The sequence below is a fragment of the Crocodylus siamensis genome, chromosome 9 (genome assembly GCF_052110815.1).
Source record: "Crocodylus siamensis isolate JL-2025a chromosome 9, ASM5211081v1, whole genome shotgun sequence".
Classification (NCBI taxonomy): domain Eukaryota; kingdom Metazoa; phylum Chordata; order Crocodylia; family Crocodylidae; genus Crocodylus; species Crocodylus siamensis.
In genome coordinates this window covers 64,715,504-64,728,156 of record NC_143403.1, presented here as the reverse complement: position 1 = coordinate 64,728,156, position 12,653 = coordinate 64,715,504, and the positions used below count along the sequence as shown (strand labels likewise).

Sequence of the window (12,653 nt, the reverse complement as noted above, 5' to 3'; positions counted from 1 at the left end):
TGCAGTAAAATAAATGCACCAGTCCCTCCTATTTTGGGCATTAACTTTTACAGTGCAATGTCACCTAGTGCGGAAACCTTGCTGGCACTTCCAAGTTAAGCAGAGTGAGCACTTGGAGGGCAAACCTACAAAGAAGATGATGCAGAAAAACAGTTCAGGAGGTGGCATGCTTTCCTCATCATCCACACCCAGCCAAGCATTGTGGTCTTGGAACAGTTCTCTGCCGCCGCACAGTTCACTGTCAGCAAAAGAAGTAAAATCAGACTCCTTCCCATTTGCAGCCATCAGTGATCTCAGGGCATCTTTCAGAAGAATAGAGGTCTGTATTCTTGAGGACGAAGTCTAGCTTTGAGCAATTCTATTTGCATATGGACACTTTCTCTCTTATTTTCAAATGGACACAGTTGCCTTCCTCGCTTCTACTCGTGTGGTCCTACTTTATTAGTCTAAGCTACCATTCAGTACCAGGTGAAAAAATCTCTAAAACAGCAGTATGTTTAGACCCTTCTGTACTATAGTAATGGTGAATGCCCTGTGCATTGAGAAAGTACTACCATATTTTCCTCTATATTATATATCCCCAAAGAAGACATGCACCTCATTTTCGGAAGGCAGAATAAAGGAAAAAAAAGACTTTTCCAGAATCATGGCTGAATACCAGCTGCGTGCAGCTGGGACAGTCTGCTCTTCAGTGTCACTCATCTTCCTCTTGCTACTCAGCCAAAAGCTAGAGGTTTAACCCTTTCACAGCAACTGCTGAATTGGCAGCAGCTTCTGGCTGACAGTATGCCTGCCAGGCCATTCCAGTGTCCCCAAGTTTCCATTAAGCACCTTTGTTTAGTACACACACACCAATTTTAGATGGCTTCTTTTTAGGTTAAAAAGTATGTGTGGTATGCAAGTAAGTATGGTAATATCCCTGTGTACACCTCTCTCCCCCTATATATACATAAATTAATTTCCTTTCTTCAGCTAAAAAAAAAAGAAAGGGCTTACTCAAGGTCACAAAGGAAGTTCATGGTAAAGCAGGGAACAGTGTGCCAGCCTGGTCCCTTGACCACTTGGCAACCATTCTTTTCTGTCATATTTCTACTTATATATAATTAAGCAAGCATTTTAAATGAGTAGTCCATGGTGTTCTGTACTATCCAACTGAGCTACATTTATAAAACACCGTGGGTGTTTCATACATTATATAATAAGCCCTATTACTGTATAATGTAAACCCATTTAGTAAAGTGATTCCATTATGAGAATACTATTGTTGAAATTCTTTCTACGTGCAGCAAACATAAATATGTCCTCCTTTGTTTGATTAATCAAAAATGGGAGTAATCAATCCCACTGCACTGCTTACCAGAGGATATTCTTTTGCAAAACCTCTGTGGCAGGAAATATTTGATTTAAAAAAAACCCTTGCGGTATGGTTTGGAATATGTTAAACTTGTACTCTCTGCTTGGTAGCTCTATTAAATTTCATGTCCTTTTTTTCTCTTTCAGGCTGACAGCTAAGGCAGTTGCTGTATTGTTACCCATCTTGGGAAGTTCATGGATCTTTGGCGTTCTAGCCGTCAATGTCCACACATTAGTCTTTCAGTATATGTTTGCAGTATTCAACTCCCTGCAAGTAAGTACATGGAGGGCCCAGATCAGTGCGGAGGAATACTGCACAGCCAAAGAAGTAACATTTTCATAGCCTAACTTTGCAATTCCATTTCCAGAGCAGAATTTAACTTACTCCAGATTCACGTTAAATGTCCATCTATTCTCTGTGTGCTTTCTACAGTAATAATGTGCAATACTCAAACCTCTCTTTTTTTTGTTCTTTTAAGGGTTTTTTCATCTTTCTGTTTCACTGTCTTCTGAATTCAGAGGTATGTCTCCGCCCCCCCCACCCCGAGTCACCAGCTACTAGTAAAAGCAAGGCATTAGTGATGCTAACATTTTTTAGGATAATGTTAGGTTTATAAATGTTGACACGAATCTGCCTTGCTGTTTGTAGGACATTTTTATATAACGTTTTAGATGTTACTTTGAGTGTTCAAAACTTTATATCTCAGCCTCCATTTCTTAGCAGTGTGAATATGTTTAATTTAGCCACTGTCATTGCAGCTTATGAAATATTCAGGAGAGGACTCTGTTAAACACAAGCCTGTGAATGTAAAACAAAGGGGAAAAGCCTCCGTGTCGCTGACATGTATATATTTCTGTGTCAGCAAACAGGGAACCACTCGTGATGGTTTGGTTCCTCAAAACGGCTGCCCAAACATCATCTCACTTCACTGCAGCGGGTGAGATTTGGGTCGTTTAAGAGAAAAAGGGGATTTCCTAAAATGGGACAAGGGTCAGAATTTAAGTCCAGAAGCAAAAACACTCTTCGGGCCTGGAGGATCGGGCAACATTTCTGAAGGGAGAATCGTTGGACTGGGGCACCAGGATGCTCGCAGTTCCTGCCATTAGGCCTGTGACTTCATAATACATGTAGCAATCGAGAAAGGCAAAATTATTATTCATCTCAGGAAAACATGCCTTTAGCATTTACTCAGACATTTCTTAATGAGAAAACAAACCAAATATTTTCCAGGTATTTTTCTTAGCAAGATAAAAGACTCAGGAGGGATTTTTTCACACAAGGACTGTCTCTCTGGACTGACTGCTTTAGAGTCAAAGCTTAGCTCTAATAAGTAGGTTTTGCAGAGGGGATCAGTGGAGCTGGAGTAAGACTCTTCACCCTCTGCCGTGCACAATATTGAAACACAATTGTTACTATGTAGAAGCCTAGAAAACTACTGCCCTGTCAACCTCATCAGCGGATATGTCGGTAATGACTTCCTTTCCTGCCCTACCAAGAGAACTGCTCCACAGCCAGCCTCTCCCCAGCATACCCTGGAGCCACTCCAGTGTTTTTCTATGATCCTGCTCTGCGCGGGGCTCTCTCTGCCTGTGGAAGACCAGGCAGGAAATGTTGTTCGCAAAAATCAGCTACTTACTAAGCATCATCAGCATGCCATTTCCCGGAAAGAATAAAAAGTTATGGTCTGTGCTTTAGTTCACAGTTAGGGCCCAGTGCTGAATTCTCCACCTTCAGCAGCCAAGATCTGTAAAGCTGAAAGGGCTGATAAAAATGAAAGAGGAAAAATACTTTGATAGTCTATTTTTCCCTGAGCTCGGAAGGCCTTTCCTCCGCACCGCTCCCCCTGAAGCATCTCATTCCCAGATAAAACAACCCAATATCCAGATATAAATATCTGAATTGCAGCCTTTTCCCTAGGACCCTAATGAGAAAGGAAATTCATGCAATGTTCTGAGTACTCTTTGCCGGCATTGGATCCTTCACAATTTGAACCCCTGGCAAACAGCATTGCAGCTGAAGAGAACGATCACCTTTTGGCGCACGGTTCTCGTTAGCTCCATTTTACAGTGTGAAAAGCTACTGGAAACGCCCCTTCAGAGAAACTTTGAAAAATGCTTTGCTTCCTAAAGTATAGTGTAAGAGGGAAACCCAGACCCAGTAAAGCAAAACTGGAGATATTTTGAATCAGTGAGGTAATACAGAAGTTTCATTCCCAATGTTTTTTTACAAAATCCACGTAAGGAATATGTGCAAAGAAATGCAGTAGGTGGCCATGCTTTTGATTGCTTTAGGATCTGTACCTAGACTATTCTTACATCCCTCCAATTAGTTTTTGTCCTCTCTTTGGAAAATAATACAATGGTAATAAAGTGATGGAAAATATACGTAGCTGTTATAATGGGTGGTAAGAGAGAGAGCAATGTAAAAGACATATCTGTCTATGTATATACACACACACCCACACACACACACTGTAATAGGAACCCAACTATACAGAGCACCTTACTGTAAGTGTAATTGTATGCCAGGAAAACTTATGCTTCCATTAAAGGTAGTGGCAAAACTCCCTTGACTTCTGTGGGTGTCAGAGCAATATAATAATAATTAATTCTCCCCAGCTTCACTGAGTCATCCAGGCTGACGTGACACAGATAAGGAGTTACTTTTCCTGGCTTTCCCGTCTGCTGCTTCATAGCTAGTAGCATGTTGGAAATCCCACTGGAATTTTAATGCTAACGAGTAGCTCTTGAAGGGTGTAGGTCAAAGTCTACTGCTAGCATTTAAGGATCATCAATTATCATTTCATCACCAACCGCCAAAAGAGAAACAATTCCACATCATGGGAAAATATTCTGACAAATAGCAAAGATTGCATTTCTAGGTTCTTGGTTTTTTATCCAAGTAGAGGAGAGATGAATTACGTTGAAAAGCATCGCGCAGTTCACAAAGACTCAAGTTCTAGTAAAGTGGCAGCTAAAGCTGTGTATAGTCTGTTCCTGCCCCTTGCAAATGCAATCAAAAACTCGCACATGATAAATGAAAGGCAGTTCTTTCAGTGCTATGACTTACGATATGATATGAATGATCCGAGCGATTCGGTGGGACTCTGAGTGACAAGGGAGGGTAGATTTGCTATTGGGAAAAATCTCTAGTATTGTAGCCAGGAAGAGTTGTAGGTATTTGACGGATCATTGCCTGATGAGCAAGTTGGGTAAAATCTTATCCCCACACCTTCTCCCTTGGAGTCAATGGGAGATTTTTCCTGCTCACTTTAGCAGGGCCAGGCTGTTGCTGATGCATGCAAAGTGAGCATTGTTCGTAAAAGGTGAGATTTGCCTCTGTTATCTTAAGGCCTAGGCAAAACAGCTATTGCTTGGGCTGCGTGCTGCGCCTTTCCAAATTTAGCCCTGCTACAATTCAGCTCTGAAAAGTGGCTCCAGAAGTTGCATGATCCAAATGATGCGTCTGTTTCTTACAAAACAGGTTTTTTAAAAAAAAACCCATTTACTCCCATCAAGCCAGCGCTGCTTTTGAAGCAGGGTGGGATCTAATTTGACACGCATGCTAGCAAACGCAGTGTTTGGCAAATCCCGGTGCAGGGCTGAATTCTTCTTGCTCTGACATCTGTGCAGCCACATGGAAACTGATAGGAGTGCCCTGGTGTCACTTGGCTAGCAGAATCTTTATTACAGCCTGTAGGACTGGCATTTGGGGAAAAAGCATATAAAAACTGGAGAAATCTCCCATCTGCCATCAAAAGGAGGGAGCCATGTTTTCTTCTTCAGAGTTTGCAATCAGTGAAAGAGGCCTCTATGCTCACACTAACTTGACCCCAGTAAATCTCCAGGAGGTGAAGGCATACCTTGCAACGGCTCTGACCTCTAGCAGCAGGCTCCAGAGCCCACCTGAATGCACAGATCTAGGGGCCCCTCTGGATCTATATTAGTTACATGCAAAATGTTAAAAACTCGTCAGGGAGCTACTGTTAAACAGAATGAAATCTCTTGATAACATTACTATTTAGAGCAGAACTGCAAATATTCCAAAGCAGTATATACTTACATAGTGCTCAGTGATTCACAAGATAAAGGCAATACTTTGCATTTGATTAGGAGTATCTCCTGAAAGCCTGCTAATGTATGGTCTCATGCTTTTCTTAAAGGTTAGAGCTGCCTTTAAACACAAAACTAAAGTGTGGTCCCTCACAAGCAGTTCAGTTCGAAACGTCAATGTGAAACCCTTCAACTCCGACATTGTAAGTTCTGGGTTTTTTTCCTGTGATAGTGCTGGGGGTGTTCTAGATTAATAAGACAAAAAGAGGCACAAGGATTAATTAGTACTCCAGGAATTAATTACTACTCATTTCTGAAGTGTACTCTATGGCAAGCTACAATGTAAACGAAGTATACTGTGGATCTTTTGAAAGGAAAGGACCAAATTCTGCTTTCTGGTATGTCACTGAGTACTTTTTTAACAGTTTGCTTTGCGGGTGCTTGTCCAAAGCCCCTTTAAATCAATCAGGATTTTGTTGGACTTTGTACCAGGCAACCAATGAACGTTTTGTACCAGGCAACCAATGAACGTTTTAGCATTAACTTCATTTGACGCACTCTTTATTTTGCGAAAGTGCCTTCATATTTAGGTCCCAGTCGTAAAAAATAAATCACTGCTTTTCAGTCTCTGCCAAAGGTGCTTAAGTTGTTTTGCAGCAAAAGAAATTTGTTTGATAAGAAAGCAGTCTTTAGAACAGGTTGGATCAGAAATGATTGGCAATGACTACCGCACAAGACCTGACGATACATCAAACAATTCCTTTATGGCTTATGCTCTCAAGAGGCTAAGATAATGTTGGAAGCATCTAGGCTGATGCTTTCAAGTGTTTATATCAAACAGTCAACTGTGGTTTAGCAATATAAATAACTCTCGTTTCAATAATCTGGTTTTTTTTCCAGATGACCGGAAACAAACCAGGCACCACTCCTACAAAGCTGAACACCTGGGACAAAAGCACCAATTCGGGCAATAGGATTGACCTATCAGCCGTCTGACATTAGACCCAGCTTCTCACTGAAAATCAAGCCATACATTCAGGACCTCTGACATAGTCTACCAGTAATTTCTCACTGTCCATGCCAGTTGGAACTGCTCTTTTAATCACTGCCTAATAAATTGGAAATTGCCATAGTGTTTTATTGAATACGTACAATCAGTCCTCATCTGCTTGCCTCCCCACTTACAAGTCAATCTGCCACTTGGACAACAGCAGTACCTGCAGAATAACTAGCACAAATATACACTGGATGGTTTTGTCAGTGATGATGAAAGCAGTAGGTGTGGAAAGGTGATTATTCCTGTCGAATTCATCCTGGACTACAGGACTGAGGAAAGCTAACGTACCTCAGGATGTTTTATACTCTACAAATGAAATGTTTCCTACTGGGATTTTTGTAGTTCAGCTGGTTTTGTGTAGCTGTGCATTCTGTTTACGTTTAATATTTTAAGTAACCCGATTACCCCAGTAAAATGTATTCAGAACACAAACAGCCAACAGGCATTTCATCTGAATTCTGTACATGACCTGGAGGGAGAAAAAGCAAGCTCCAACCAATCAGCCCAAAACACAGACTTGGGACTGTCAGATCTGATATATGTTGTATCTGTGTCCACACAAACAGTGTTTGTAGCATACACTAGTCACACAGTTAACTTGTTAAGTATTCCCTTTGACGTGGCATCTATAAAAGATACGTATGCCTAAGAATGTGCCGCACCAATCCTCACTGCTAATTTAGTTTGGCTGGCGCTTTGTATCTGCTGGCAAACTGCAATACCAGGCAGTTGCCTGAATCTTTCAGATGCAATCAACAGCTGTCCATCGAGTGCATTTTGCAAATAGAATTGACCTGTAGCTTTTTGAAATCGAAATCTGACTCTCTGACTTTATCTTTCTCCTTTTTTCTGGTCAGACTGAGGCACTGAAGTCCAAACATAAAAATGTAATGCAACAAAATACTGTGAAGGCAGCAAGACTGCAGATGGGTCTTTGTATGGTTATCTACAGACAGATTTTAAATAGACCTCAAGACAGTCTCTTGTGTTTTAAAGTCTGCTCTGCATTTTGTAGCTTTTGCTTTAATATCTTTTTTTTTGGGGGGGGGGGAGTGGAAGGGGGCAGGGAAAGGGGAATGACATTTTTCATTTAGCCCAACGTCTTCCTGGTCCTCACAAACTATGTCAGTGAGTATTTAATCCATGGAAGTTTTGGGCACCAGTCTATAGTCAGCTAGCTGTGGGGGACAAGTTGGCTTTCTGCCATGAACACAATCCTGAGATCTCAAAGTAGCCAGGGACTAACTGATTCCCAAGGCTTGTTTAGCAAGAAGGCTCCCCAAAATTCCTATAATTGGGGCTCGCTGGATATCTCCTTTTCCCCAGCCATCTCTTTCTCACATCCCCTAGGCAAATCCTCTGGAAGCTTATTCTGGTTTTCAATGGTTTGTCCCACAAGAATAGCACAGGATAACTAGCAGAGAGGCTGAAGTATTGATCTATCACTGTCAAAGTGTCTCTTTCCCCTTAATCTAAGGTTTATATCAATTTCAGGCCAATTGTGATCTTCCTCAACTTTGTTCTGCTATCGATGCAGGGGACTGGGATTTGCTGCTATTAGGGACTGGGGCTTGAGGATCCACAGCAACATGCTGTTAGCATTTTGCCATTGATTTGCCTCTGCATGGGGAGAATTTTTGGCTGAAGAACCATAAATTTATAGAAGAATGAAGTTTCCATGAGAACTGAAACTAGTTGTGAATTTGGCTAATATCATATTTTTCGCGTACAACATCTACCTTTCCCCCAAAACCAGCCGATGACAATTGAAGTGCACACTATATCCAAGGACATGTGGTAAGAGTAGTTTCTGCTGCTTGCTTACCAGGAAAAAGTGAAACTAAAGTCTGCATGAGCAGGCTTGGCCCCCTGGCTGCTGCTACTCAGGCCCTTACTGCAATGAAAGATTTATTTTCTTCATTCTTTCATAAACAAGGCACATATTTTATCACAGACATGTTATATGGGAGAAAATATGGTGGTCTGGGACAAAAAAAGGTAATGGGGAAGAGTTAGAGAAGGTCAAAAAATTATTTTGACGTTTTCAGACTGGAATGTTTAATTTTCGAAACCCATATATACTTCATGTTCACTGTTTCAAAATGCAACTTTTGCCTCTCTCATTAAAAACACAAAGGCCTGGAGAGGCAGAGAGAGCTAGTAGTGTTGTACACTGCAAGAAACCCAAACTTTTCAGATATGAAGCAATGCTTTTCTGTTAAAATTTGATGTAAATTAAAAAAGAAAAAAAAAACCAGAGGAAGATACAAAGGGGATAAAACAGCATTGTAAATGAAACAAAACATTTTGTTTTGGGTTGACCCAAAATAATTTCAAGCTTTTTTTTCCCAGATCTTTTGATTTTGCCATGGAATAAACCAATTCATTCTTCACCCGGTTCTAGTCCCTAACCCAGTGCTGCCCAACCCTTTGGCCTCATGGGCCAGATGTGGGAGGCAGGGTCAATCCACGGGCCCAAACTGGTATGGGCGACTGTCCTGCCAAGGCCCATACTGGTGCATGAGGCCCAGCCCTGTGTGTGGAGTTGGACCCCAGCCCACTGCCCCATTGCAACACAGAGGGCCACCTCATCTGGCCCACAGGCTTGGAAATTTGGCTGATGGGGAAGTGGCGGCAGCTTTAATTACCACTGCTTTTCTGCCACCACATTTCCAGACCTATGGGGAGCCCCAAAGGACAGGTGACGTGGCTCTGCAGGCTGGATCTGGCCTGCGGAGGATAAGCACCACTGCTTAACCACGACTGAGCCAGTCTGCAGTAACTGAGTTGACTTCAACAGGCGCAGCGATCTGTGGGCCGCTGTGTCTGTCCGAGAGAGATTTGTGAATACAGTCCGCTGATTAAACCTAACCTTATCTTTTCCAGATAACTATTTTGAACATATGAATATTTTGTTGACCGTTAACTATAATAGCAGGAAATGCTAATTAGTGAAGTAGCTGTATCTGTCAGTTGGCTTTTGTGAATAGCTTGTTCTTAGCCCTTTGAGCATTGGAATAATCGTTACAACTACGCAAACATATCAGACCCTTGTGGACAGAGCATGTCGTCGGGATGTATGGCAGCAGGTTGTAACAGAACAGTACTGTGATAAGAGTTCAAAGCATCTGTGTTGTGTGTGGGCAAACTATTTAAACTGTTTTGAGTTTTTTTTTATACTGGAGCACATTTTTTTAAAAAACTGTGACCATGGATATAGATTTTAAACCCTATTTACTCTTCTACTCATTTTTCTATAGTATATTTTGTCTGTTGTGTTCACAGAATCACCTACGTTTTAAAAAAAAATCTTGGTTTTTAAATATATACATTTGCTTCTATGCATTTTCTTACCTGCTGCACTACTCTTATACTGAATTTATAGCAGTCACAAAGGTCACTGCTGGTAGCAATTATTATTTTAGATCCATTTGAAAACAACATTTAAACTCACAATATGAGAGCACGTACTATAAAGGGTTAAATCTATTTTTCATCCAGGCGTATCATATTATAAAGTGATCCCTAAAAATACATGAATAGGCTCAATGAATCATAAAAATGATTTTAACGCTGCAATGTGACATAGATGTATTATATAAGGAGGGAACATTTATTATCCTGTACGTACTGAGACCTATTGTAGATACTGCAATATTTTTTCCAGTGAATAACCAGTGTCCCATTGCTTTAACTTTGCATTTTGAACATTACCTGTAATAAAGAATTATATCTTGGTTATGCCACATGAGGTTAAGAGTTAGAACACTGTATTAGTAATGCTGTTAGGAAAAACACAAACAAACCATAAATGTTGCTCATTTCGATCTAAGTCTGTTCATCTTGTTTGACTCAATGTATTTTTCAGTTTTACTGAATGCAGCAAATGTACCGAATAAGAAAGGCTCAAATGAATCTTTTTTTAAAAAAAAACAAAACCCTCTTATCCTCAGCTTTTTAAAGTATGAAGATCATGAAACTTATTTATGGGCTTGTATATAGCAGCTTTTGCAATATTTCCTTAAGATGGCATTATTTTGTCAATGGTATGAAATCTTAATTGAATGAGATGTGAGTTTGAAAATAGACTATGTAGCAGGAATGACTTTGCGAGCAAGTAATAAAGTAATTTAGATTTTTTCCACCCCCAAAATAAAATAAGAAATCTTAATTTCCTAACAGAATTTTGTACTTATTCAATTTATGCTCTCCACCTAGATTATAAAGAACATTAGAAAATATATAGCTCCTTATAAATACCAATATTGTGCCTAAGGATACAAATTCTTACTTGTGTGAAGTCCCCCCATGAAGTATTTGCTACTTCTGGCCTGGCATAACCAAGATAGTATCTAGCTTTGTTTTAAATTTCGTAGCCACAGACTATGTTGGGGAATGTAATTCCCTCCCCTTAAGAAAGAAACCAGGTTGCTGTGGTAGCTGCTGTAAATTATTTGTTATAAACCAAGCCATTCCAACAGCCGGCACCCTGTGTTCACTCCTGAATGGTCAATGGGTTTTTAGGACTAAGAAAAAATAAGGTTCTATTTCGGATGCTGAACTAGAACAACCACCCTGTGGTAGAAACTGCAGAAGGTCAGTTTTCACTCTGCCGGATGCATAAAGCTGCTCAGTGGTTCTGGGACGGGGACCATTCAGGTCATTAAGGGCTACTGACTCAGTGCATCCAGCCACGGATCTGTGAGAAATCCAGACCCCTGTGAGAAATCCTTTTCTCCTGTCTAGAAGCAAAAAGTTTTCACTGTTTTCATTACCTTTCAGTTCCCTGGCCCCATTTACGCATAATCAGCTCACCAATAGTACTGGACAATATCTCCATGATGTACCTTTTTGGAGAGAGGTGGTGAAAACAATACCGTGGATGTAGTGACCGGGGCATGGAGGAGCAATTACCATTCTGTGGCATTTGGCAGTCTTACCTGGTGCAGAAGCCAGCTGTTTCCTGACTGCTCGCCTCCTGCTCTGGGTTAGTGGGTAGAGCATTGGACAGGCACTGAGAAAACTTATGCAAGATTATCCAGTTGCAAACTGAACACAAGTCACTTCACCCTGTTGTGATTCATTTTCTATCTGTAAAATAGAGATAAAGCAGTTTACAAAGGAGGCCAATGAAACTGAGATCTACAGCTGACCAGTGCTTGCATGATTTATTATAACACTTCAACCCCTTGCTGTATTTTTATGCCAACAGGCCATTAATCTCCTGTCTGTTGCACCTCCCATATCATTTCCTTAAACGTTTAGGGCAGAATCTTATTTCACTCTGTGCACCCAGATGGCACATTTCCAGCTGCAAAAAAGCCATTTTTGGCACTTATGCACAGTTTGTCATTTTATTCCAGCTACTGAGCAAGTATGGTAGCCTGCACTCTAGCTAGCCAGTAGGGGTGTGCGAAGCGGGCCTATTTGATTTGGATTCAGCCCAAATCAGGGACAGTGATTCAATTTGTTTATTCGGGTCACTGTCCCTGGTTTGATTTGGTTGAATCTGAATCTGAAGATTCGATGCTGATTTGGAGAATCAGCGATTTGGACATAGAGACAGCTTTAAAAGTTTTTTCTGCATACCTCAAGGTACCAGCGCAGCTTCTGAATGCTGCCATTTTGGGGAGGATGGAGTGTCCCACCGGACCGCGGGGGAGGCCTCCACGTGCTTGGCAGCGAACCCAGAAGTGGACCTAAAGTACTTCCAGTCCACTTCTGGGTCTGCCAGGAAGGGCACCAGGCCCCCCGGCACCTCCCCCGACTCAGCGATCAGCTGTGGAGGGACTCCAGGTGCCCCCCCTACCCCCAAGACTCAGAAGGCACCAGTCACCAAGCTGGGTGGGTGTGGGGGAGGGCCCCCTGTGCACTCCTCGGCAGACCCGTAAGTGCTTCTGGTTCGCTTCCAGGTCTGCTGCCAAGTAGGCTGGGGACCCCCCGCACTCCTGTGGGATGCTCCATGTGCCCCAGCATTGCAGCATTCGCCAGCTATGCCTGGCACCTAGAGGTATGGACAAAAAACATTTAAAGCTGTCTCTATGTCTGAATCGCCAAATCTTCCAAATCTCTCTGAATCATTTTGGAGGGTTACGATTTGATTCAGAGAGATTAAAGAGTCCTCTGATTCAATTCAGATTTGGAGATTCGGCCACCAAATCTCTGCCAGATTGAATCAGGGACTGAAGCT

General features: G+C 41.6%; 1 protein-coding gene and 1 long non-coding RNA gene across 4 annotated transcripts in view; one reads left to right on the top strand and one right to left on the bottom strand.

Annotated features, from left to right (window-relative positions):
* Window positions 1-7,525, top strand: part of ADGRD1 (adhesion G protein-coupled receptor D1) — a 237,932-nt gene extending 230,407 nt beyond the window's left edge. The window contains exons 23-26 of one of the 2 annotated variants that reach the window (XM_090062339.1): window positions 1,501-1,627; window positions 1,833-1,874; window positions 5,517-5,609; window positions 6,307-7,525. In XM_090062339.1, coding sequence (XP_089918465.1) covers window positions 1,501-1,627; window positions 1,833-1,874; window positions 5,517-5,609; window positions 6,307-6,402 — 358 coding nt within the window. In that variant the 3' untranslated portion in view covers window positions 6,403-7,525. The remainder of the gene's footprint in view (window positions 1-1,500; window positions 1,628-1,832; window positions 1,875-5,516; window positions 5,610-6,306) is intronic. The other variant, XM_090062340.1, reaches the window with a different exon arrangement.
* The window catches only part of LOC149857778 (uncharacterized), a 113,530-nt gene that overhangs the window by 19,842 nt on the left and 81,035 nt on the right, over window positions 1-12,653 (bottom strand). For both annotated transcript variants that reach the window (XR_016444119.1, XR_016444118.1), the window contains exon 2: window positions 11,404-11,554. This is a non-coding gene — a long non-coding RNA (uncharacterized LOC149857778). The remainder of the gene's footprint in view (window positions 1-11,403; window positions 11,555-12,653) is intronic.